This window comes from Stigmatopora nigra, chromosome 9 (assembly GCF_051989575.1).
Source record: "Stigmatopora nigra isolate UIUO_SnigA chromosome 9, RoL_Snig_1.1, whole genome shotgun sequence".
NCBI lineage: Eukaryota > Metazoa > Chordata > Actinopteri > Syngnathiformes > Syngnathidae > Stigmatopora > Stigmatopora nigra.
Window position 1 is genome coordinate 10077425 of NC_135516.1, and position 27812 is coordinate 10105236.

Sequence of the window (27812 nt, forward strand, 5' to 3'; positions counted from 1 at the left end):
TGTCCAAGTCGAAAAGTGAGGCAAATACACGCAAAAAATGTCCAATTCTGCAAAAATGAAAGACAGTGGGCCTATTTATTAAGAATGCATTTCAGTCAGTTTTTTTCAAAAATTGGATTAAACTGGAGATTTTATGAGTTATCTTTTTTTTTAAATTTAACATTCACCTAAAGTTGTTTCGGCATGAAATACTCTATACAAACGCAAAAATATGTTAAAGAAATAACGAGGTGGTTGGGGGGGGGGGGTTGGCTGAATCTGCGCGCGCGTCCGCAGGTGCGCGTCCACGCGAAGGGGAGCGCTCTCGGACAGGAGAAGAGAGAGATATAACCGCACGCGATCCACGCGGCGCGCTTCAAACTCCGCCGCGGAGGACCTGGGACGCGCACGCGTGGGAACGCCACGGAACGCCACGGAACGCCACGGAACGTCTCGGCGATCTCCCCGATCGAAGCTGGTCAATCAATGGATCGGCGTTCCCATGTTTTGGTAATTGGATCGGGCCGGGACGGAGCGAGAGACCGCGGGTGAGGGTGGGGAGGGAGAGTGCTGGGATGGAGCTCACCATGGAGAACCTGCACGGCATCTCCTCGTCGTCGCACTCGCAGGCGGGGAACCCCATGAGCTCGCGCCCGTCGCCCTCCTCCAGCTCGGCTCCCCGGAACCTGGCGTCGCACGCCCCCTCCACCGCGCGCTCGGCCATGGTGTCCGGCCTGGGCTCCATCCTGGAGGGCTCCTCCTCCTCCGGCGGCGGCGGCGGCGACTACCGGCAGGACCCGGCGGGGCTGTCGGGACACCTGCACCCGTCCATCAGCATGTGCGACAGCGGCATGAGTCTGAGCAACACGTACACCACCCTGGCCCCGCTGCAGCACTTACCTCCCATCTCCACCGTGTCGGAGAAGTTCCACCATCCGCACTCGCACCACCACCATCACCACCACCACCATCACGCCGCGGCCCACTCCAGGCTGTCGTCCGGGAACGTCAGCGGCAGCTTCACGCTCATGCGGGACGAGCACCGCGGGCTGGCCCCCATGGGCAACCTGTACGGCCCCTACCCCAAGGAAATGTCGGCCGTGCACGGCCACGGCTCGCTGTCGCCGCTTCCCAGCGGCCTGGGCTCCTTGCACGCGGCCCAGCAGCCGTTGGGCTCCTACGGGGCCGGCGCGCACCTCCCGGCCGAAGCCAAGATGCTGTCGCCGGTGTCGGGCTTTGAGCCGCACGCCTCCATGCTGTCCAGGAGCGAGCAGGAGCACCTGGCGAGGAGTTTAGGCGGCCACGGCCACGGCCACGGCATGCTCTCCAACTTGAACGGCATGCACCCGCACCACCCGCACGGCCACCTCCACGCGCAGCCCGGCGGCGCCGTCATGCTGGGGGAGCGCGACAGGCACGGCCACGGGGGCCACGGTCAGGCCGGGGTGGCGGGCTCGGGCATCCAGGCGGAGGAAATCAACACCAAGGAGGTGGCTCAGAGGATAACGGCGGAATTGAAGCGCTACTCCATCCCGCAAGCCATCTTCGCCCAGAGGATCCTGAGCCGGTCCCAGGGGACCCTCTCGGACCTGCTCCGCAACCCCAAGCCCTGGAGTAAGCTCAAGTCCGGCCGGGAGACCTTTCGGAGGATGTGGAAGTGGCTGCAGGAGCCCGAGTTTCAGCGGATGTCCGCTCTCAGGCTGGCCGGTAAGAAAGTTGTCATTTGATCTCCATTCCATCACGCCATTGATTCCAACGTGGAAAATGGCCTCACATTCCAGCACCACGGACATTGGACAGATGGGATGGGTTCAGCACCTAACCTGCGTTCACATATGACACATTTTTTTGGTCATTTTTCGGGCAAAAAAATACATTCATACTCAGTATCCATAATAATATCAATTAACATTCAGTATATTTGGGGTCTAAAGGACCCAAAATGCTACAATTAAATGTACTATTATTTTCCATAGGTAATCATTCCGTTATGTTTTTTCAAATATATGTTATGTTAAATACATTTAAATACCACAATAAATAGCAATAGACCATACATAACACAAGATACTTGATTTTTAAAAAAAATCCATTTACCATATATGTCCATTTCATTGATGCTTTGGGGGATGACTTTGAATGCTTGACTTTCATTGACGCCACTAGACCAATCGTCTTTTGAATGGTCACTGGCAGCCTCCCGGCCAAAATGGATTGGACGTCTCAAACTGCCCACGGTAGCCAATGAGTCCCTATAAAGAAATCATATATTTTACTTTTATTTTTAAATGTCAGAGTACATGCATGCATCAAAAATGAGGATCTAAACCAGGCATATTATAGTATTTAAATGATATATCATTATCAAACCTATGGGAGTATAACCCCAAAGTGTAAACACTACCAGGTGTTGGACTTGCAGGCCAAATGATGGCAGGAGAAAGCAGGGTGACCCTAGACTGCCTGATCAATATGCCAGTTCCCACTCACCCTTTTAAATGTGGCACGTGGATCAATACTCGTATGGAGAGCTGAAAGACACAATAAGCACACATTCCGTGCGACTTTTCATGGACCAGTCAGTTGGAAAGGCTCTAAAATTAGAACACAAGACAGGTGGTTGCATGATTCCAGCTCATTACGATAAATTCAATAGGCATATTTCAAGCAAAATCTTCATTTTAACATCACATTCATATATTTGCCACTAACTGTATACATTAAGCAACATGAAAAACTGCAAATATTTTCACAATTACGACTTTTTGGATATCAATAATAAAAAATAAAATAAAAAAATACTACACAGCTACAAAATACAATGTGTACTTGGAATATTTTTTAACAAGCATATTTTAGGTGTATTCAAATCATGTCAATGTCCCAAAAATAATTAATTTACTGGCTGGTTCAATCTATAGAATAATACATATGACAAATGTTCCTCTGTTAAATGGCAGAAATGTAATGTGTATCTATTTTTTACCATGTTTGTGGTCAAATGAAAATGTCCAGATTTCAAAGTAAATCATTAAATTGAGATTCTCCTTACTCCAATATTGTGACATTTCCGTTTGGTGTTTCTGATAAAGGAAGCCCAGACTGAAATAGAGCTTTTCCCAAGATAATAATAACATAGAACAACCTAAACAAGCATCACAGCCTCGTGCATGTACGACCAAATATTCTATAGTGAGACGAGGATTAGACGACGAGTCTGGGAATGCTGTTAATAGTGTAACTCGGTCCTTTTTTTGTTTGCCTGGCTTTACACATTGGAGATCAATAGCGCCGTTTCCCAATCCCTCATGCGCCCGCTCACCTTTGGCACTCTGCGGCATGACAGTAACATCATAAAACGACAATGCTACCGGCTAACGTAGTAATAAGCCATAAGCTCTTTTTGCCGTACTCTTTTTGAACTGTCGATGACGGTGAAGGGCATCCAATCACATTTTTTTTCTTGTTTTTGAAACTAAAACATGTCTGTAGTATTTGAAGAAAGATTAAGGACTAAAGAAACCGAAAAATCCTTTTTTTGGTTTGAAAACAGAGAAAAAGACACTATTTTAAACATAGTTTAAAATGAAAAGGGCCATTTTATAGTTGTGGTTTAAAAAACTGGATAGTAAATTAAAAGAGAACATTTAATTTTTACAAGGAAATAGGACTAAAAACAAAATGATGTAATTTAAGAGAACTTTTACAGTTTTCCCTTTCAATCAAAAACTTAAAAATGATACAATTAAACTATATTTCCCCGTTTTTTTAACCAACAGAAACCAACGAAACGACAATAATCGAACCCTTTTCAATTTAAATGAAAGATTACTAGCCAAAAAACTGAAAATATCTCCTCTTTCTTTTAACGACGACAATCGACAATACTATATTAGTTTTCAACTTGTCAATTAACAGTTGTCACAATGTCCCAAGAGTGCAACGTAACCCACCACAAAGATAATTTTTCCATCAGAATTTCACCTCCACCATCAACTTCAGTGAGTTGAACCGGTGAAATAATGCGTAGCATAAGCGTTGCGTACGCCATTGATTGAGCGAAAGCAGGCAGGTCTACGCTTTGTGTGAACAGCCCGATAGAAGCAGGCTAGCCAAAGGATCAATAGCGACCTTAATAATTGATAAGTACGAGGGAGACGGACGGAGGACTGGGGGGAGAAAAAAAAAGCCAGGCAGAAAGTGCCTGTGTAAGATGCTTGTAACAGCATCTTCTAGGTAAGCAAAGTCCAAACGTGTGGTTAACAGCGGCTCATTGCACAAAACAAAACAAAAATGGGGAGAAAACGCCAACGTTGAATTTGGGCAAATTGCCGTAAACCATTGGAACAAAGAACGTGATTTTGATGGGCTACGGCATGAATTGTGGTCCTCTCTGCCCGTGTCAGCAAATCCATCCAAGGTTGTGATGTCATTTGAGTTTAAGGCTTACTTTATGGCCTTTGTAATAAGTCTTTATGGAGGTAGGCAATGTATGTGTGCATGTGTGGTGTTCACATGTATATGTGTGTGAGTGACTGGGTTATAGAGTGTGTCTGCACTATACATTGTTCAGGCTTATCTGACTGGCTCGGAATCGCTATCGATTTCCTCTCTTCTGCTCTCTTCGGTGCTCTCCTTCCCTTCTTTCCTTGTTTCCTCCTTCTCATTTTACATTTGGCTTTGGACCAGCATATCTGTCTGTCCTCCTAAAAACACAAGTGCAGAGCAGTTATTATTTTGGGGAAGCCCTTTGCTGATTTTTACATTGGCTTCAAATATTTGCACTTAGGTTTTTATGGCTGATCATAACTTGATTTTATGGCCGAGATCAATCTCATAATTATAGCATCGGTTTGATTTGTATGCAAAGATTTTACAGGGGATGTAAAGTTGAAATGTGGAGCATGGTACTTTAGTTGACCGGTTTGTCAGTTCTGAGCAATTTTCATGTGTCATTTCGATTTAGTGGTTTAAATTTGGAGGTTTTAATTTACAAGTTCAAGAACAATTTAGTACACACAAAAAAATTAAGTCTGTAGACTGCAAAAGACTAGAATGTGCTAACAAGTTAAGTTGGGGTTTTAAGTCATTGTGGAAAAAGAAAAAAATGTCTGTAAATTTAAATTCAATCATATATTTGTGTAAATATATTTTTAATTGTGTTGTCTGCCTGCTGTATATAACTAATTTATGGGTGAGGAAAATTCAAAAATCTTCTGGGTTCACATCGTATTTTTTAACCATTTCCATAAAAAAAATAGGAAAATAGTTTTAACAAAATACATTTGACAATGAAAAAATATTGATATACTACAAACAAATCTGAAAGAAAATTAGTGAAGTGTTAATTTAACATGAGTAAGCTCTGGTGTCATTTAAATAACTGTCCGACCTAAAACAATGGAATATGTATTGTAAAGTTGCCCAGTATTAAGTAGAGGCTTAAGGTAATTTAAAAAAAATATGTCATATATTGTCACTGCCACTTTTCTTTCTGGCTATAAATATCCACAAAATAGGAGTTAAAAAAAAAGATAAAGAACGAAAGCTACGACTCTTCGGTGAAATTAGGCGTTTACCGTTAATTCGTATTGAAGGAAACGCTAAGAAAAAACGGAGAAGTCATAAAAAACAAAAGCCGATACGACGACGGCTTACGAGCCATTCAAGAGCTTCCCATCGCTTGTCTGGACAAGACAACACGCGCTTTAAATTGACAACTAAAGGAAATGTTTCAAATAATCCAATGGTGATCAATTGCGGCTGTTGTGTGCTTGTGTACGAGGGGGTGCTACAGCTGCATTATGGAGGGCCTTTAATCTGATCGATACTATCAATACGCGTAAATCTTGAGGTGTGACACACAGTGATTGACACAAAACTGTTTCTCGCCTTACAGTAGTCCGTCCAGGGCGGGAGAGGGCCCGTCTCGCCGCACACAAAGCCCGATCTCATCCCTCCGTCCAGGGGTCGACTAGCAGCAGCACGGTGCGGTTAGTTCACCGTCTGCCCACACAAACACATACACACATTTCACAAATATTCATTTCAAAATGGGATTCACTTAACTCACAGGCTTCCATTGACCACTAAAGACGTCCAATCATTTGGTTTGGAAGTCTATGACGGTCAATGACAGTCAAACGTCAACAATCAGTGGCGGGCCTCCAAATCGCAATGATTTGGATGTCTATCACTTTCAATTGAAAAATCACTGGATTGAGTAGACTGGCTATATTTTTTTACCTTCCTTACAAAAATAATGTGTTTTAACTGAGATACATTTTTAATATTCGTTAAATGCAGTGCATCAGATTGAGTTTCTAATTTAAAATGGGTCACAAACTCACAGGTCAATTTTTATTAGAGCAAAATGCTTTAAGCTGTTTTATCGATCGCACAATATCTAGGTTAACTGTTTTTTTAGTGAAATGAAGTCAAGTGATCTTGACCATTATTTTTGAATACTTTACCATGTACTGTACACAATGGCAAAATAGGTTTGGTTAGGAATGACATATACTCTAATAAATGTAATCATTGTAAACTGCTATCTGATTATCACAATTTTGTATGTAGCTACTCCAAAATACTATCAAACTATCAAATGCAAGCATATTGTAGGTAGTGGTAACTAAAAAAGCTAATTTCAGATCCCTTACAAATGGAGCGCCTATCATTATTTGTCACTTGAAAAGACGTTGATAGTCATTTTCAAATAAACACATTGACATTTGTGCCTAATAACATGTCTTGTACAACCACAATGAGTCTACTTAAGCAAGTGCAGACATTGGGAAAGCAAAATGACTTCCCATCTGTCTAACCATACTTGACTGTACCGTCCTCTCCTGTCACCAGCAGGCAAAACGATGTAGCACGGAATAGGCGACAAAGAGTAAACTCTTTGGCTTAAAGCGGCGGCTAAGATAAAGTGGTTGCTGTTGACATATGAAAAGAAGCAAAAGCCACTCGAGAGCACCAAGTGGAGGCGCTTGTCCCCTCAGAAAGGGCCATTTGATAATGAGGCACCTAAGGCTTGGCTTCTTGTCTCCACGGAGGCCTGTTTAATGAGATGCTCTCTCTTTTTGCTTCCCCGTGGTCCTATTCATTGCCACTGTTCCGGGGCCCCATTTGAAATGGACCTATTGATTATCTGAAATATGTATTGACCGCAGTCAGACCGAGGCAAGATGGAGGTCGCCTTGTATCCTAAGACCATTCCTCCAAACAGAATGCGCAATACAGTAAATATAAATAAATCTAACTACTGTATTTTTCTTACTGTGTGAAAACCTGGCATCGAAATACTGTAAATCGAGGATGCCAACCTCATTTTGGTAGAGTCATTAATCAATGTGGCAGGTCAGGGTTAAAGGGTGGTCTACTTTTATATTATGTAAATGAATAAATAAGAGAAAAAATTAACAAAACTTTAATTATTTTTTTTATAAGAGCCCCAAATGACACTAAATTTGATAGTTTTTTTTAATTCAATAGTGTTTACCATCATCCAATTCATTTAAACTATGAGCACGGTATCTGAGTGCTCATTAGTAAGCGACATTGACGACGTTAGACGTTCACTCGGAGGCAAATCAACGTGTTATTTCATATATCCGCATATAAAATTGAATTAGGGTGCGTATACATTTTCTATAGACTTTGCGAGTAAATGTTGGAGCCGAAAGAAGGATTTTCTGAAATGATTTGGTCACAGCTCCAAGCTAAACTTTGCAAAAAAGGCAGCCGAGTGTTGTGTTGGCACTGCGAAATGGCCGGAAGCCCAACTTGTTGGGAAACAGGCATTACATATTAAATTATCACTATATTAGCACTGGCCTTCAGTCATTACATTAGGCAGTATTGAGTTTAGTTTGAGATAGCACTTAGGGAGCCAGAAGGAGATTCTAGCTTGGCTGAACCTGAACCAATTGAATAAACCTTCCATGAAATGTTTGGGCTCACTCAATAACGGGGGCTATCAATCTGAGGTCAAATTGAAACAATGGAAGAAGAAGAAGAAAAAAAACTGAGAATGGTTGAGCGCCATACTTTGCTGGCACCAACAAATAGGCAGAAATGAAGATCCCGACACGCGTGCTTACCCAGTCATGCATACTCATGTGCACGTTCATATTGATCCGTCCTCACAGTCAAATCTGTTTACTGTTGTTGTCTAAACCTGCTGTGAAGTCATCAATCATGTGCATGCACCACCTCCACTCCGGCCAACCTTATTGCCTTTCTTCTCGCGGCTCTCTGGCTCGGGTTCTCGCCACATTCTACACACAAAAACCAAAACAAAACATACTTTGAGAGAAATATTTTGCGAAACATCTTTCCGAATTAACATTGTCACAAAGCACGTTCCCGAGTTCCATACTTGGCGCATACGCCAGCTTCCTTCCTCCCTCCCACGCACGTGCACACACACACACACACCTCGGTCTCACGGATCGATGGCGATCGATCGGGTGGGGAAGGGAGCCCTGATTACTGGACCACGTGTTCGGGAGAAAACCGCGGAAAATCGATCATTGCAGCTTTTTAGGGCAGCAGAACAGAACGGATTCGCTTCAACCCTCGCGGCCGGAACCGAGCACCACTGACGTTGCATCTCCAACGCCGACCCGCGTCTTTGTCAGCGTTTCATTATGACCAGCCGCGTTAACAGCTGCGATCCAGACCATTTATCCACCCGTAACCAACCGTTCCTTCTCAAGATAGTTTAATAGAGAGTCAATGTTAAAGCAATGAGCGGCATTCAAAATCTCAACTTTGAAGTTTACCCTTTTGAGCATGGATGTCCAAACTTATTTTTATCTCATCTAAGACTGCTATTAGAAAAATGCAGAGAAGTGCAACAGAATGTAGATTTTACTTTGGCTTATTGTGCATTCCGAATTCAATTCAATGTTCATCATTTGCTGTAAGAGATTAAAAACAGTTGCCAATCCGTGTTGACTATGAGGGTTTTAAAAAAATGCTTTCACCCCCCTAAATTAAAAATGGGAAAAACAAAAAATATATAAATTACTTTTTGATTTAAACATTTTCATTTTTAACAAGGAAAAAATATTCCACTATACTACACAGCAGTCTTTTGGTGGACTTTGGTTGATTTAGTGGTGGGTAACCAACAACTAGCTTGATATTTAGAGCAATTAAATGTGCCATTTTATTGCCAAACTTAATCACAATAGTTGATAATGTCTATGTGAAAAATCTGTGACTTAGAAAGAGACTTAAAAATATCTTTGTCGTGTCTCGCCCTCCGTATCCCCAGCATGTAAACGCAAGGAGGAAGACCGAGGACGAGAACGCAACCAGGTGCCAAAGAAGCAGCGGCTGGTCTTCACAGACCTGCAGCGTCGTACCTTGGTAGCCATCTTCCGAGAGAACCGCCGACCCTCCAAGGAGATGCAGCTGACCATCTCCCAACAGCTGGGCCTGGAGCTCTCCACCGTCTCCAATTTCTTCATGAACTCTCGCCGCCGCTGTCCGGATCGCTGGGACGTGGAGGAGCACGGCCACGTGCACGGCCTTCACAGACACGGCAATGCCAACTCTTCGCCCGTCCACCCCGGCACTTCTTCGGTCGGCACTTTCTCCAAAGCCTGAGGACGGATGGGGAGTGTAGAATGAGCAACAGGGTGTGGTGTGCTTTTCCAACCATCTCATTCATCTGCTCAAAGTGCTTCTGACCGGATAGAGCAGGTGAATCAGATCATTTCTTGGACTCAGAATTTTACTATCAGGGGTGAACTCTTCATAAACCAAAAAATACAATCGTTCGAAAGCTTCAAATAAGCGCACGTGGCTGACGCAAAAGCACGTCGTTGTTGGGCGTGTCAGATAATGACGATTTGCCGAGGCCTTGAGGAGGAAGGGGTTATTTTGCTGTCGGTTTGGTGCGGAGTCGTTTTTCGCAATCTGACAGCAGGTGAGACTGCTGGGCCGCAATCCACCCACCGCAACTCATTTTCACCGACGCACAAAAGAGAATATGTGGCTGTCAAGTGGTCCTTTGACCCGCTAACCACGTCTCCTCAATACTGCATGTGAGGGTCACGAGGGTGCATGATTGACACATTTCATTTTGGCCCAGAATAACACTGCCACCTGCTGTCAATTAAACAAACATTTCACATATTTGAGCTTCCATCTCGCACTAAAACACGGCTAATAAAAACCAAAGAATTGACTTTTAGTGCGTTAGCTCAATGCATCATTGTGGCGCAGCAAAAAAAAAAACTGAAGACTACTGTATTTCCTTAAATTTCAATTAAATGCAGGCATTTTTTTGGCTCTGGTTTTGGCTAAAGTACAAATCGGATGCTATTCGCTAGCCAGTCTGTTACTTTTCCTCAGGCTAGTAGACTGTATTCATGTAATTATTTATTTATTTTCTTTTGTCTTATTGAATATAGAACAAAATTTGGTGTCCTCATTCAAATATTTAAGGCCAGTCATTTTCTAAATGACTCAACTTTCAAGATTTTCCCAAAATAATGTTTAATTTAGTTTTACAGGATTCATGCATGTCTCCCTAAAAAAATAGAAGATTAAAAGTTAGTCAGCTGAAAAATATCAGGCAGAACATTCATTTTCAAGCTATTTTTTGTCATATTTGCACATTTGAAGAGTGGAATTTGAAGACAATATTTGAGGAAATACGGTAATCATCACCAATGGTTTAACACACATTTGAATGTTCATCTTTAGAGTCTTAGAGTTCCGCAGCTGTAGCCACCCAAGAGGTTATTTTCAGGTCACGTAAGGAGAACAATCAAAAAAGGGACTTCCACACGGGTCGCGCTCACCTGCGCAGGGAGCGAGCGCTGCTCTGTTCTAGTGGCCAAAGACAGAGGTCAAATGTCACAATATAGGATCCCGAGTGCCAATGACGTTTGCCTCTTTACGATAATCAACGAACAGATGCCGCTCGCTCTTTGCCTGGTGTTATCACAACCACCCCACTGCAAGCACTAAAGGGCATGTCGCCTAATCCATACCTCAAACTAAAAACCTTCACACGATTCAGAAAATAAATGTAAATAACCATTCATTTTAATATGTCTTATCTAGCCCATCTTCTTGCTACAATCCTTGTGGTTGTCTTTTTTAATTTTTTCCCTCCCTAATATTGATGCGGGTAAGTCTAGTACCATAGACACATGGTTTCCTCTTTTATGACGATTGTGCTATGTTGTGCTAATGTAAAAAAAAAAGCACCTTGTTAAAATGTAAAAAAACTACAAAAAAATGAACATGTCATAGACTTGATCCTATGCATAGGCTAGGAAAGGGATACCAAAAAAAAATGTTGAATACAATGTAGATGGACGTTGTGGACGGAAAGGACTTCGTCCTTGATTTCTGGACTTTTGACTCCTTTGAATTGGACCATTATTGCATTCCTATTCATTGGTGGGGCCGCTACAATTAGTCACACTGCTTTTTCAGTGCATTTCCATGTAGTACATGGGCAAAGCCACTAGTTGTGTAGCATCTAGCGGGAGATAATCAGACAAGAGAGGACAAAGGAAGATAAAGGGGGCAGATTAACAGACACCAATCTTCACCGCATTCATGATTAATTGGGTTCGGGTCGTTACCTCATTTGCTCAGTTATGTGTACAGGCTACCTCACAGAATGCTTATTATGTATTTTTACTTCAACCAGGAGTTGGACTGCTCTACTAAGTATGCGAGCACACAAGTGAATGATAGTGGTTGAACCAATTGGTGGGAAATTGAAGTCAATTAATCTATTTTAATTGTGATTTAGCTTCCAATTAACCAAGGAAGAACTTCCACCACTGGAAACTAGTATTTGCTAAAAAAAAAATGACACCTGTAGCAACTCACTTAATTTTCTGGCTCTTTGCTGTATAATGTTACAATTGGAACATGTGAAGAAACTGAAATTTGATTCAGCACAAGCACAATGTGTGTGGAGAAATGATTAACAGCATTGATTAATCAACTTTGATTGCATCCCTTTATTTGACTGAAAAAAATGTCTTTAGTGGTTCAATCACTAATCGGAAAGGGCAGTTACAATTACAAACCACTTCATTTTTTTAATTTCTTGTTTTACATTCATCTTTATTTTGCATATCTTTCAACCTTCTGGAGGAATGAAATGATTTCACTCTGGATAATATATACACACACACTCTTGCCAGAGATATTTTTATGTAATTTGTAATCAGAGTGTAGACATGTATCTGAATGTCTGTTTACAATTTCCACTACTTTCTGCTAGCTAAAATGCAGCCTTCAAATGACTGATCCAAAGAGTGACAATTGGCATTTTCATCCATCCATCCCCCACTTCGCCGGTCCCTCAGTCCAGGGTAGTATCACATTTTGGCAGGCATGCGTAGCCAATCCATCTTGATATACCTCAAATCTTTAACGTTTGGCAACGACGGCAGTGACGCTACCCAAAGTAGCAAACGATCTTTTTCTATTACTAATCCTGGCGTAAGGCATTTTTCTGCTTTGTCGTTATAATTTATTGTTCGTATAAGTTTGCACGCTGTGCTATTTGAGGAAAAAAAACTATATAGATATGAAAAAAATTGGATAAAGCAAAATACAAAATGAGGAAAATGATAAACCCTATGTTCAGTTTGGCTCTTTTTGTGTTTGAAGTAATTTTTGTGTGTTGAAGTAAAAAAAAAGAACCTAAACAAAACCTCTCTGTTACAAGGGATGGGGAAAAGCAATTCTTTATGCATGGATACTATAATAAGTGTATTTTAAACTGCAGGATTAAATGTACCTCAAAAGGCAGCGGAGTAGGGAGAGAAAGACAAAAAAAAAGACGACTGGGTTTGATTTCCAGATACATTCCTTTAAGATGAATGTCTTTTCATGTGGTGTTGATGTATTTGTATCAATTATGTGGATTTGTATGCACACTAGCGTCGGTCCTGCGTCTTTCCCTTGACCTTTTGTGTCAAATGTACGTCAGAAGCTATGTATCTTTTTAAATTACGGAGGGGGGGGGTGGGTATTTTGTCTATAATTTTTGTTTTGTTTTGTTGCCGTATTTCAACGGTTCTGTATGTATTATGCTATTGGGCTGGATGGGCTTGAGGGGTTTGTCTGCTTTGGGAGTTTGTCCAAGTAAAAACAAACAGAGCGACTGGCAGCTGTCGGAAGGCGCTTTCTTTCAGTACATCAAAATGGCGTCATTTGTTTTCCCTTCCGAGCTGTGGAAGCCCCCGTGTCGATGTTCTCTCCCTCTCCCGCGGCCGATCAATCAATCAGAACCAAGTGTCTTTGTGATGGTAGGAGACAATCAATTTCAAATAGAGCAAAGAGACAGAAAAAAACATGGAGGGAGAGAAGGAGTGATGGAGGAGGAGGAGGAGGGCAGTGACACTGAACAGGAGAGATGCAAAGAGAAGGAGGATGGCTCTATGAGATATGCCCATGTGTGTGAGTGTGTGTGTGTGTGTATGGGTTCACCTTTGACCTGTGGAGAGCGACCTTTTCGGTGGGAGGCACCCAGGACTCGCTCTGGCTCTGACACGTTAAGCGGACATCTAATCGAAGACGTTGATCTCATGCCTGCACAAGTATGCAAAAATACATACACACAAACACGTGTTAAAAGATGTGGTGGTTACATTGAGAGCCCTCATTCTTAACTTCATCTCTTTTTTTTTTTTAAAGTGTCACATTCCTCTGCCTGCACGAACAACACTGCAATGAAAATGTAAAGGAAATGTGTGTGCTTAGATGGACAAGGAAAATAAAGATTCAACCAATTAGGAGTCTTGTGTTTTAATGTTTGTGGTAATAGATTCCAAATTAGGTCCGCTGGTACCACCTAGTGGTGGATTAAAAACCTGCAAATATTCTGAGGGAAGGTGAAAGCTTTTTTCAAGGACGGTCTTAATCGAACACTAATTTAACACATTTTTAGAAAACAAAGTCAAAGAATTTGTTTCAATTGGAACTGAATTAATTCTAGACATATTTTCGAGCAATACATTTAGTCCCCTAACATATTGAAAATGGCATCACTTGGTAAATGTAGTAATTTAGGTGTGTATTGCTTTCACCTGTTCCAAACATAAACAAGTTTGCTGTTTGTTGATCTGCATTCATTTTTAAGGGCATTTTGCAGTATTTTCCTAGACTTTTTATGCATTTTTTACACATTCGTCAAATGCAATTAATAACTAATTTAAGATAAATGCTTTATACGATTTAGTTATGAGATTGCAAGTATTAAATTGGTTGTGACCGGAAACACGACACTAACACACACGACGTTGTTGTTTGGCATAACTGTTGGAATAATAATTTGCTTTAAAAGTGTTTTTACAATTAATTTTCTGAGCAAGCTTACCTTAATTACCGTCGTTTCAAAAACTTTCTAGGCACGTTCCATTTGTTGGCACTGTCTTCTTCAGGATCGTTGACTTGACAACTAAATTGGAAATCAGCGCTCTCTAGCGGCGAGATTCATAACTACAATGCACATGAACAGCAGATCTAAAGAAAATAGGGCAGAAAAGTTCCATTTTTTGGGGGAGTCATTTCAGAAAAAGAAGCGGTTATTAAATAAATTACGCATAAAGTGACAGCATTAATGAAGATGACTATTTCCAACATATTATGAAATATCACACAATATAGAATAATCCCAAATAAGAATGTTTTAGAACAAAATCAGAGGTTTATGGAAAATATACATATATTTTCATGCACTCAATACTTTTGTACCTGCTTTTGCACAAATTACTGCATCATTGGGCTCCTCATGGAGGGAATCAATCTTTGGTAGTGCGGGTTGCTTTGACGGCTGCCTCCAGGTCATCTGCATCGTTGGCTCTACTGCTGTGTTTCATCCTGCCGACAGCCCATAGAGTTTCTATCTATCTTGATAGACATAGATTCACTCTTAATTGACCACTTTTGCGTTAATCACTCACCGTGCCCAACACTATGGTACTTCCCTTCCTTAATATATCACACTCCAGGAGAATCCATCTCATCTAATTGCACATGTTTATCGCTTCTTTTGTGTGAACCAGACCCTTGACATTTTGTTTTGGGATTACCCAAATACCTGCAAAACTATGAGAAGATTTACACATTTTGACAGTCACATTATGCCTTTATGGGGGGGAAAGGCATACAGACAGTATACAAAATAGCAGATGAAATAAAACATCTTGTTTTGTTTTTATTGGCAATTTATACATTGTTTTCCTTCCCATTGAGATCGAGCTGCAACGGGATTGAGCAAAAAACATGCGTCATCCCTGGAGAAAAGAAGCACTACTTACAGCAAGTTCAATATTACTATACTCTATTTGACCAAAACTATAATATTTACAGTCAACAGTCATTTTTCTCTGGCAGACATGGCAACAAAGTGTACAGATTTGATGACACTATATGGCTGATAGATCTATTATGTACATTCTTCCTAACCAACAAGTTGCACAATTCATTTGAAATATTTGTTTATACATAGATAATCATCATCTTCTTATTAACAGCTATTTTTAAAATGTGTATATTAGTCTTGACATCAGATTGGCATTTAGTTGGCTCCCTGTTCTCAGAATGTTGTTTAAAAAACTAAAAATAATAAAAAATAATAATAAGAGGTTTCTTTGGAGCAAAAAAAAAAACACAAAAACATTATATACAAGTGTATTCTACATTCCAGAGTTTCATCAATAATAGCACTGTGTAAAAAAAACAAAAATTAAATCGGCCAATGTGTCAGATGGCTGTTGAGTGAAAAGAAAGTCCAGCTTGTTCTTAATTCATTTTCCAAAGTAATGTGTAAACCAAGGAGTGAGTACCAAGCAGGTCTCTTTACGGCTCTTACTCCTTCAGAGGAATTGTTCAAGTGACAAGGTTCAAGTTAGATCAATGAAAGTCTGCCATTGGTAATCTGGTCCTCACACAACATTGATCAGTGCCGCCATTCTGCTTAGAATACCAATGACTTAACTCTAGCTGAACACCTTCCAGAACATTTACAAGATGAAAAGTCTCTTCCCTTCTACATAAATAATTTTGTGATAGACTTAAAGCGGCTATAAAAAGTCTGCAAATGCCTGTTTTGCTATTTAAACAAGATGAGATCAAGAAAATTAGTCATATATTTTCTCCACTAAATCACTATATCAATATAAACCAAATTATTTGGAGTGAGAATGAGTGTTTAGTAAACATAATGTTGTTTTGGCTATAGTTATTCCCCCCAAAAATGTCTTGGTGACTGATAAAATAAAATTTCACCCCCCATTTGAAAAAAACATCTTAGTCTCATGTTTAAATATCACAAAAATGGGTATAATAAACATTTTCTTCATGTAAACACCTCAATTGCACCAATTAATAATGGTGTATAAAACACAATGAAAGATTCCTTTGACTTTAACCACAAAATGTCTCTTTTTACAGCAATAATGAGACATTACTGGCTTTGTAGACTCGGGTGGGCTTGAGTGATAATTGCTTTTGATTTATCCAAGGCTTGTAAGAAAATCATTCCAGCACAGACTAGTCGATGATTACAGCAATCAATTTTGTCTCCTTGGAATTATTTGTTACCTAGAAACCAAATAAAAAAAGATGCTTGGCAGCATCCCATGTTCTTGCTATATCTTTTCTACACCACTTGGTGTTAGCAGAGTACTGCAAAGCCATAGGAAAGAGGAACAAGAACGGAAAAACAGTACTATAGCATCTATCTATCCTGTCTATTACAATCATTTGCATCAGGCCTCCACAATTTGTAAGAGAGGTCTGTTTTGGAATTGTGACTAATCGGCCAAGTAATCACCAAATCAGCCAATCTGGCTTTCCCTGTCATCCTATTAATGTTCCCCCCTCAGTTATGGTAATGCAACTCAAAACTAATCCGATGATAATAGCAGCTGTGGAGTGGGAGATGCAATGCTTGGAATGACAGAAGGTAGAGGTTTTAAAGCCAAAAGTCTCAAAGGTGACCGTCAAATCTTACATTACCCATCCAGACTGGGAGTTTTAAATGCAGATTCCTAAGAAACGACAACAGAATGCATGATGAAAATGAGTATAATCTCCTAATTTAGAGATGATGATTGTACATATTGTGTACGTGTATGGGGTGATGTTTTATTTTAGTCTGCAAACATCCTAATAGCAATGGCTGTTGTTGCTGTAAATGGAGCGTCGCAACAAAGATAAAGCAACCCCGGGCAAGGGCGAAACGGAAGAGAGAAATTAGGGGGGCGGAGGGTTTCTTCTTCTTCTTTTTTTTTTACTGCTAAGCCTCCTTTCTGGAGGAGATGACTGCATCTATAGATTGAGGCAATGGCTTTGTCTTTAAAAAAGCGACTCAATGTTTATGGAGGGAATGCTCGGAAAGTCAATTAAAAATAGTTACAGTTAAATTAAGATGACTTTTCTTGAGCAAAATGTTTGATAAGCAAATTGCTGTCAATCACCAAAGTTTATACAAGTCCCAGTGCAGAGTTAGAAAAAACCCCCAGCAATATTTATGGATTACAGGAATGGATTTTTTTTTTTTTAAAGGATACCTGGGTCACCCCTTCCATTCTGCCCCATGACTGCTTTAATGGCCTCCCAAAAAAAGCCATCATTCCTAACACGACGACACTTGACACACGGAACACGTGTCTACTACCACACAACCACATTCCAGTCTAATACTGTGAACTAGAAAATAAGGGTGTCAAGAAGGAGGGTACCAAAATGTCAAAAGGGTAGAGGATGGCATAAAAGAGGGGACCAAATAGGAAGGTAACACTAAAACCCTTAGCTAAACACAATAACATCATCATCATCAGATCACTACGGACATTCCTGATGTCTACTAAGCCAAAACTCCACTGGGGAGGATACGGACCAATGGAAACACAAGTGGTTTGACTGAGGGAGAGGAAACAATCCTGATGGAAATGTTCTGTTCTTAACATGGTGGGAAATATATTGCAAAAATTACAATGTTTTTTTTTAATAAATAGGTCACGGGGCCATGGCACTAGATTTGCATTTACAGTACAAATGTAAACATTGTGTTGTTAGTTGAAGCTGGATGTGTTTTCAGGGACTACCGTATTTTCCGGACTATAAGTCGCACTTTTTTTTTTTTTTTATAGATATAGCTTGGATGGGCTTGCAATATTTACTCAGCTGCCACTCATATTGTGTTCCAAATATCAAAAATATATGTTCTTAAATGATGAGTTTAAGTGTTCTAATGTTGTAGCTTAAGTTAAAGTAGGTTTACCATAGCATTAGCATTTTAAAGACTAGTTTTGTAATTATTCAATTCTTTTCAATTGTGTTTGGTCGCAACACTAATAGCTCTATGACTTATTTTTCTCAAAGTACAGGTAGTGTAGGAAAATACATGGAATGAAGCTTTTCATTTTTGAAAATTGCCATTCAAATTAAAAGTAAAAAGACCACTGATGTCTACTATCTTAAATACCTGTTAAGAACAGAACAAGTCCAGAGTGGGACGTGAAAGGGTTCACAGCAACAGAGTCACAAATGACGAGAGACGATGAAATAAAAACCTGGAGGACAACGACAACAACAACAAAAAAACCCAACAAAGCAGCTTTGCAGGAAGCTACTATCAAAAACCACAGTACGACAACTCTCCACTGCACAATGCAGATGTTGTGGGTAGGGTTAACACGACTTCATTTACATTCGTTTCCACGGACTCCAGCCAGGGACCCCTCCCAAAAGGAGGACCCAGTGGGGGTATTTGGGGGAGGTCGGAGTGAATAGGGGGGGTTGCACTGGGCTAGGGGAGGCAGAGACATTTGCACTCAGGCCATTACTGAGACAGAGAAAGGTCAGTCAGCTTTGTCCAGTTGATATAAAAACTCTCCAAACCCGATTGAATGTCATTTTGTGATCTCAAAATGTCCACCCATTTCTCTATATCACAAAAAGGCATTGAAAATAGCAATGTGTAAACCTTTTTCCAGGTATAGTCGATTTAAATGGCTGAACAAGTCTTTGCGAGCATGTAGATTGGTAATGGTCATACTAATTAAAGACTGCTTTCTGCATGAGCTTTAAACTACTTCATAAAAGCAACTGCCATTATTGGGGGCTAAGTCTTTTCAAGCATAAACGTACACGGGCTCTTCTCCAGGGAATGACTTTCATTTTCAAGACGACTATTACTGGAATGTCATAGCTGATTGCTACTGTGGTTGTAATTTGGCTTTTTCCTGAGAGAATGTCGACTATCTGTGTAGTAGTATTGTACTTGGTGTTTGTTTTGGCGAGTTAGACGGCTGCCCGTCCTCTCTCTGTCTCTGAGTAGGTGCCAACCATCCAAGCTGCTCCCCCCTGGCAGCGCTTGGAAGGTTAGATGTCCATCACCGCAGAAGAGAGCTGGAGGACAAAAGGTCGCCGCTTGCCTGTCAATTGCAGGTCACCCGTGCGAGTAAACTCTCCTGTGGAAGATCAGACAGCACCAGTGTGCGCTCTAACATTGGTTTATGGGTTGCCATGGTGTTTTGTAACTAGCAGGAATGACTTTTATATCAATCTGCATGGACACCAAAATACCATGGCAACACGTGGCCTGTGCGCTCGTCTTAAACTCACACAGTTAATGTCGCAAAATATCCCAATCAAGACCATATTTCCATTTTTTAAAATCTTTTTGCCCTCCATAGCTTCTCAATACATCAATGTAAATCTATGTGGTTGGAAAAGGTTTATTAGAAATGCTTTTAGTCATGTAAGAAATGAATTAAAAGATGCCCATTTCATTTTTTGACAGGAGAAATCTGGCAGCATGTAATAGCTGACAGCCCTCCCAGTCAAAATGGATTGGACTTCTTAAACATGCTCATTTAATCCCGCTTTTATCAAAATTGACCCAAGCCAGGGAGGGCAATATACGCCCCAATCTACAAAATGTGCTTCATAGTTTAGTGTTTATAGAAATAAACAATTTTTTTTGGTGCGATTCATTGGCTGTGTGTGTTTACGTGTGTCAAACACGTTTTTGAGACGTGCTCATGCCTCCCCCGAGGGACCCCTGGCTGCGTTGTTTCATATCATTTTCATATTAAACTTCCTGGTCCCTCCCGAAGAGCTGCCGGTGGCGGGTTCCGATTTGCGGAAAGAATACTCCACTGTGAAATTGTTCTTGCGCTGTCCTCGTCCCCGACTCCACACGAACAGCAGCAGAAAACAGAAGAGCACCACACCTAGGAAAGTAATGCAACCCATCGCCGTGGAGACCAAGATGGTGGTCAAGTCCAAGGTAAATTTGAGGAACACCCGAGTGCTATTCAGGTTTGTGTCGTTGAAGAACTCGCCGCTATACAGCGAGCGATTGAGGAAAAAGGCCGAGGCGCCATCCATTGGATGACTACGCACCGTCAACGTGGCGAAGTACGTGTCATTGCCTCCAGCGTTACTGGCGATGCAGATATACGTCCCGCTGTCGGTGAGCTGGGCGTAACGAATCTCCAAAGTGCCGCTTGGGAGGACGATGATGCGGCCCGCGCTCTTGGCGGTGATCCGTCGACGCTGAGGGGATATCCAGATGATGGCGGGCGCTGGTTCGCCTTCCGCACGGCAGAGGAAATTCACCGGCTGGCCCTCGCGTGCAGTCACCTGGAGGAAAGTAGCATATGGACAAGTAAATGCTGCTCATTTAAAAAAATAACCAAGTGTTTTTTGAAACTATTTTGCATGGGGGGAGGGGGGTTATCCTGTTGTCAAATTAGATATAGAAGTATCCAAAGTGCTGCCAAGCAGGGGGGGTTTAAAAAGACAAGGTATCAGATGCCATAGAAATAAGCTGGGTATGATTAGCTAAACAAAACAAAATGTAAACAAACAAAGTTATGGCTAGAGAATAAAGGAGCAATAACCGTAACTACAGTCAAATGCTGTTTTTGTCCCCTTTTACGTTGGGGTGATTGTACGTTTCATCACTTTAAAAGGCTGAATTATTCAGAGTTATTAATGTTATTGTGATTTTTATGAAGAGCAGAAATCACCAACATTGTGCCTGGAGGTAGCTCCAAAGCAGCACAAGAATAACCCAATTATGTTGCAAAAAATAGCTCGCTAGTGGTGCAAAATTGGGACTTCAAAAAATATCATTATAATGATTCATTTGTTCAAATTTTGAACACTAGTGGGAATCGAACATCTATAACTCAAGTCCAGCTTCTTTTCAAATATTTAGAAACAGTATTTAGGTGTAATAGCATTAAACTGAACGGACCATAGACTACATTACCATTTTTTCACCCTAAAATCTAAGCATTTGGGCCCAATGCAAAAAGATATGTTAACTCCAGTGTATCTTACCTGCTGAAGCTTGCGGTTGCGTATTTTGGGTTTCTGGCATGTAAAATGATCAAAGAGTGCAGAATCAGTGAAGCTACTCAGGCTAACGCCTTGCACCTCCACCGGTCCTGCACACACTGGCACCCTGCCGTCAAAGTTGAGGGTCTTGCGCCTTTGCAGGATCCACAACAGACGGCAGTCGCACACCAGAGGGTTGCCGTCCACTCTGAGCGTCTCCAGACTGTTGACAGAGTGGAAGGAACCCTCTTCCAAAGTCTGAATGTCATTGGACGAGAAGTTGAGGACTCGTAGCTGTCGGAGACCTCCCAGGGCGTGGGGCTCTACTGTCATCAACCCTGTGTTGACCATCACCAGCTCCTTTAACCGTAATAAGTCTTTGAAGGCCCAAGGCTCCAACGCCGTGATAGGGTTGTAGGAAAGATTGAGTTGGGTTAAATGGACCAAGTTTTTGAAGGAACCAGATGGGACAAAGGTCATGTTGGTGTTGGTGATGGAGAGCCAGTGGAGATCGAGACCCTGGAAACTAAGTGGAGAGATGTACTCTAGGTATGGCCAGTGATTGATCTCCAGACCCCTCAGGTTTAAGAGCTTTCTGAAGTTCTGGTCTTCAAGAGCTCCAATGCTGAGATGGTGGAGACGCAGGGTGACCAGGCTGCGCAGGTAAGACAAGGTCTGACCTGAGATGGATGTCAAGTTGCATCGAGCAATGGTAAGATCTTCCAGTCCCAGCAACCCTGAGAAGGCCTGAAAATTTGGGAAATAAAGTCAACGGTTTATTGGAACTTTGACATATCCACTTATCCACTTTGTTTCATGCAATTATTCAAATAAAAACTACCTTGTGGGAAATATAAACCAGGTCGTTGTCTCCCACTTCCAAATGTTTAAGACTCCTGAGGTCCTGGAAGGTGTAGTCCAATAGAATCACAATCTTGTTCTCACTCAAGTCCAGGCTACTCAGATTACCAAGTTTGGCAAAGGCCCCCATGGGCACTAACTTGAGCTGGTTGTTTCTCAATTTTAACACTTTAAGATTGGGTAGACTGGCAAAGGAATTGGGCTCCAGTGTGGCAATCAGGTTTTCACTGAGGTCCACCTCCTCCAGTCGGGGGTACGGAGCCAAATCGCCGGCTTGCACCCATCGGAGTCGGTTCCTGCTGAGATCCAGGAGTTGTGTCTCGGTGGGGATGCCCTCGGGGATGTTGGTCAGCCGCCGCCGCTGACACGACACCGACCTCAGCTGAGCCGAGCACTCGCAGCGCGGCGGACAGGCCTGGCTACTTCCCGGCAGAGTCAAAGTCAAGACGGCGACCAGAGAAGCAGCCAGGACCGCCCGCCACACCTTGGGCCGTGGCACTGAGGCACGCCCACCAGGGCCAGGTGAGCCAATCATGGCCCTGGTTCTTAGACTCCTCCCCTATTGCAGGTAGGGCAACTCGCACCTGTTGGAGAAACAGAAAATAGGAGTCAACTACATGAGAGGGATGAATCTTATCGTCTATGATCTTAAAGAGTCATAAAAATGACATCCACTCGGCGGTAAATTAGCCACGCTTGCTGTGATTTAAGTCAAATGGCATCGAAAACCGGAGAGATTTGCAGCATATCATGACACGGCTTTAAAACATTACTGACAAGCACCCATTGGGTAAGCGAGTCTGTTTAAGATAATTTGTCGTTTGACTAATTCATATTTGGTTTTTAATGGGAAACTGGGACAAGAAGAACCCATGTGAAAAGGCTCCGCCATGCTGCATAATTTATGCATCTCCTCTGCTCTCATTGTTGCAAGGAGACGCTCCGTTTCAGCTTGACAAACAATGAATTTATCATCACCGCGCATAAACAAAGAGGAAACCGCCAAAATGAAAGGAGAATGACTTGGTGCACTGGCTCGAGTCGTATTAAGCTTTTGGTTAGTTGTGCCATGAGGCATGAATGTGTAGGAAGGGGCTCTTTGCTGGCCACACATTGGAAATCATTTTATCGCATCATTTGTGCTTGAACATTCCGTTGGGCAACCTGTCAAGACACCCACGCATGTTTTTCTACTTGGACAGAGTCACCACTAGCCACTTGTTTTTTGAGAAACACGCTGTCTCTCGACTGAGGAAGGATGTTGTTAGAAAAAAATACAGAATTTCAAGGACTGTTATCACTAAATCAATGATGATAGCCATCAAAATCATGTGGTATACACTCATACAACACATTTCTGGTGATGAGTAGTAGTGGAGGAATAAAATAAATAACCGAGTATCAATACTTTTGCAACCAAGTATCATTTATCGTTATAAAAATATTAAAACTTCCTGATTTTTGGTGGATTTGTCAAATAATTTTATCATTTCAAGCACACTTTGCAGCTAGAAGCACTGTTTTAAAAAAAATATTATTATTAATGAGATTATATATTATCATTATTATTTTTAAATTAAAATACACATCAATTTGGAGAGAAGGCAATCAAGCAAAACATACAATCATCAAAATTGTTTTTCTAATTTGTATTGCAAAGAAATAACTAGAATTCAGGCTTATTGTTCAATATTAACAATAACAGTGAAAAGACATTATAATGAAAAAACAACATTTTCAGTCTACCTGCAATAATTCAAAATGCAGTTTAAAAAATGTGCATGATTGGCAAAAGGAAAAGTCATGCTTCTGTGAATGGTTTATAAAATGGAAATGAAATGCAAAGCTCTCAAACATCCCACTGGGTTTGTACAAGCCTGCGGATGTTAATGTTCTTCAATTTTACAAAGTCTAGGGAAATAAACAAAACACATATCTTGGAGATTGGGGCCCCCCAAATGGAGCACCGTTTTACCATTTTTGTTGTTTTTGTTACTGGGAGACAAAAACGAAAGGCAGGTTTCCAAACTACTGTTCAAACTGACTCAGTTCGCAGCAACAATTTAGCTTTAGGACAGCAAAAAGTCAGCATGACCAAAACAACAGCAAAATGTTTGTAAGACAGTTTCACACAGCACAGGTGTAAAACCTCAGGCGCAGATTTATCTTGCCAAGTGATTTTTCTTGGCCCGCGAAAGCACATATAAGCAATGACTTTATATTTCCTGCTAAAATAGAAAATAGCACATTCATTGCATTGCACACAAGCATTTTTTTTCAGACTAAAAATCATGTTTCAGCAAAAGATGCTTAGGATTTGACTGCTTAGGATGAAATAGAGTGCCAACAACAGGAATGAGCTACTTGTCAGTAAAATTGTGAGTATACTAAGCCTATTTTTGTTAATATAAGGGGTAAAGCAAGTATTAAAAAAAGTAGAAAGAAAACGAAAATGGAAAATTCTATTTCGAAACTGGCAAATTATTTGTACATCAGGATGTCCTCGCACTCCTTTACAAGCTAATTAATCAGCCAGACACAAGTGCAGAAGGCAAATCCCAGAAAAAAAACCCCACGTGATTGTGCTTAAGGGCCGGACAAAAATACAGTGAGCACCAAAAATGGAATTACTAATAGGAATAAAGCAAACCCATTTCTACAGTACATGACCAGATTTTGGATGACAGTCATTTTGCTGAATTCTAAATCTGGCTGTGCAGAGGGACAAAAATAATGTCAGCAGCCAGAAGAGTTATTCAAAATGCTGCAAGTAAAATTTAAGACTGCTGTCTGCCTGCTGCATGTAGTATGTGTGTGTGTATGAGCAGAAATAGGTCATCCATGTTGACTGGAAGGCTTTATATTTGGGCAGCAGAGTGGAGAGATACTCTGGCATTGCATGGTCTGCTTTCTCCAAAGGTTACACATAAGATCTTTTTCATTACAGTATCGACATCTTCATTGGAACCGGCACACTATGTGCTCGCTATATGTGATGCAAGTCGAATATTAGGTCACTAACTCGTAACTCAAAGCACTGCCATACCTTCCCAGCGATCTGTTCCCAAATAGGGACCCAATAAATTAAGGGAATTTGACTTTACAGGTTTTACTATTTAATAATCAATATATATGTATTTTTTTTATATTGTGACATGGATGCTCATCGTGTTGTTGCTACTTGATCCTCCTCTAGGAACTGTGAGTCACACATCCATCGTGTGAACTAATGCTGACTGACATGTGGCCAGCTTTGACCTTAAATTGATCAGAGTTAGAATTTGAGAGAGAGAAAAAATAAAATAAACTCATAAACATGTTATGGTCCCATTTGAAACGGGACCATAACATGTTTATTAGTTTATGGCCTGATAATAAACTGCATAGTAAACTGCATCAAAACAGCCTGCAACACATTGTGATGCAGCTCGTTTCATTTATTTCCCAGTCGACATGATTCTACTGCAAATTGGAATATTCTCTTAATATCCCAATTTCACAAATTAAGCAAAAAAAAGCTGCCCCACACTAAAAATACAACCCTCACACCCATTAACCAAAATAACAAAAATTCACCCCAAAACTTTAACATTCAATCACTCCAATCCAAACCTAACATGAACCAAAAGATTATACTTAACCACACTCCTAAACTGCCAAACCCCTCAAAAAGTCTCAGAAAAAAAGCCCATGGTCTTAACGTCTTACATGAACATCAAAACCCCTAATCTAGTCCAAAAAAAAAAAAGAAATACCAACATCCTACATTAAAAGGTCTGAAACTCCCAGAAAAGCCTGACACAAACACAAGAAAACTTTCTTTCACCCACACTACTGTGTCAAATGGATTCTTGAGTGCGTACATCTGACCAAAAGACACATATAAGTGCACCATCCTTTTTTATGATTAAAACGGTAAAGATTTTAGCATCAAGCCTCAGCTTGGACGCGTGACGTTGCATCAGAAAACAGCAGCCGTGCGTGACTGTAGTCTCGCACAACATCTCCTTACAGGCAATGAGGCTTTTTTAAAGTTCCCTGCCAGTGGGCAATCAATAAAAAATAGGGATACCTGATGTTATATAGCCCACATGTGGCTATTTTGTAACAACAACAGCTGCTTGTTAGAACAGGACCTGCATGTGTCTTGAATGCAAATACAAGAAAATAGTAAAATAGGACCAAAAGTATTTGGGCAACAACTGAGCAATCCGATTTTATGTTCTAACGCCAACGCAATTTAATCAAAGTGCCCAAATGAGATTGGGCTTTAATTTAAGAGATCTCCTATTAAAAAAAAGCTATTTACGGTTCTATTTGCTTTTTGACGTCATTTAATACCTCAATTTTGCAGTCACGATAATTACGGCTAAATAGTTTGCGTCATTGAAAAGCTCAGAACAAGCCGACCTCGGTTCTTGAGCACAATTTGTTCAAAAAATGATTTGTTCAAAATCTGAATTGAAATTCACAATTACAATTAATAGAAAAAGTAATAATGTGTTCCAAGCTTAACAAACGCATTTTAAAGCATTTAGCTTTTCCTGATAATAAACTGCATAGTAGAAATACATACTTTATATAATAAAATAATTTAAGAAACAAATTCCCGTATCTGTAGCGACGTTTTTTAAACAAAAGTACAGAATAACTTTAACCAAGTAATAATGACACATAATAAAATAATGCACAACCTTCAAGTTTGCCTTGCCATCCTTCTTCGATAGCTCAGTACGCACCACAAATTCATATTTTTAAAGTTTTCTTTTAAAACCAAACTGTTTTTGGAGCAGGGGTCTTGAACTGCTTGCTTGCCTTTCCAATTATTTTGCTGTTCAAAATATCCACCCTGCAAAAACACCAACTTTGCAATTGACTAAAAAAAGTCATGCGGTCTAAATATCTTGTTTATGCTCTCCTGCTATATGATTAAGATGATTTATTGACTTGCGTTTATCCCGTTGCTTTCACAGCTCATTTATCTAATCAAAGGTCTATTGTTGTCTTCTTGTAAAGAGCAAAACAAGTTGACGGACAGGGCAAGCGCATTATTGCCATTTTTGTCAGTCGATTGTGTGTTATGAGGTTGTTACTGCCGGCTTACCAGAGCAGCACCACAGTTATGTATATTTAAATTGGTTGCTCTACTTTTCAAAAGAACAAACAACACTTTCAACAATAGCCGGGCCTGACACCTGCAGTGTTTGTTAACTCACAATTCAGCCATTCCGGCTTTGTCAGATCAACTCACTGAACCGATTCATTATAAAAAAAAAAAAAAAATACTTCATTTTTTTTGTACAATAAGCAGTGATGCAAAGAAAGCCTGGCTGGCATTCTTAGTTTCGACAAACAGGCGCTTCCATTCCACAGGGAGCGCCGCACCTAAACTGATACAAACGCCCGCCTCCTCACAAACAAGCCAGTAAACAAACCAGCAAAGCCAGTGCTGAGTGGGAGCACAATAAAGCAGCACCAAGACAAGCAAGATGTGCTTTTCTATACAGCACTTGCAACATTCAAGTCATTGAAAACAAACTACTGCACATACCTATATATAATTGAACATCATGAGAGAAATAATATAGTTTACCCACCGCCAACTTGGATCA

The 27812-nt window shown here is 40.9% G+C and overlaps 2 protein-coding genes and 1 long non-coding RNA gene across 3 annotated transcripts in view; 1 reads left to right on the top strand and 2 right to left on the bottom strand.

The window, feature by feature from the left end:
- The first annotated feature begins 511 nt into the window (after window positions 1-511).
- Window positions 512-9822, top strand: LOC144202096 (hepatocyte nuclear factor 6-like). Its single transcript, XM_077725072.1, has 2 exons — window positions 512-1686; window positions 9269-9822. The coding sequence occupies exons 1-2, from the start codon at window positions 555-557 to the stop codon at window positions 9601-9603; spliced, it is 1467 nt and encodes a 488-aa protein (XP_077581198.1). The 5' UTR covers window positions 512-554; the 3' UTR covers window positions 9604-9822.
- Window positions 9319-14420, bottom strand: LOC144202097 (uncharacterized). Its single transcript, XR_013327461.1, has 3 exons — window positions 14357-14420; window positions 13468-13569; window positions 9319-9599 (listed from the first exon to the last, which is right to left on the bottom strand). It is a non-coding gene; the product is annotated as an uncharacterized LOC144202097 (long non-coding RNA).
- Window positions 14421-15178: 758 nt separating this feature from the next.
- LOC144201620 (leucine-rich repeat and immunoglobulin-like domain-containing nogo receptor-interacting protein 3) overlaps window positions 15179-27812 on the bottom strand; it is a 34193-nt gene continuing 21559 nt past the window's right edge. The window contains exons 3-5 of the mRNA XM_077724358.1: window positions 22181-22784; window positions 21343-22086; window positions 15179-20637 (exon numbers count right to left, since the gene is read on the bottom strand). Coding sequence (XP_077580484.1) covers window positions 20068-20637; window positions 21343-22086; window positions 22181-22735 — 1869 coding nt within the window. The 5' untranslated portion in view covers window positions 22736-22784 and the 3' untranslated portion in view covers window positions 15179-20067. The remainder of the gene's footprint in view (window positions 20638-21342; window positions 22087-22180; window positions 22785-27812) is intronic.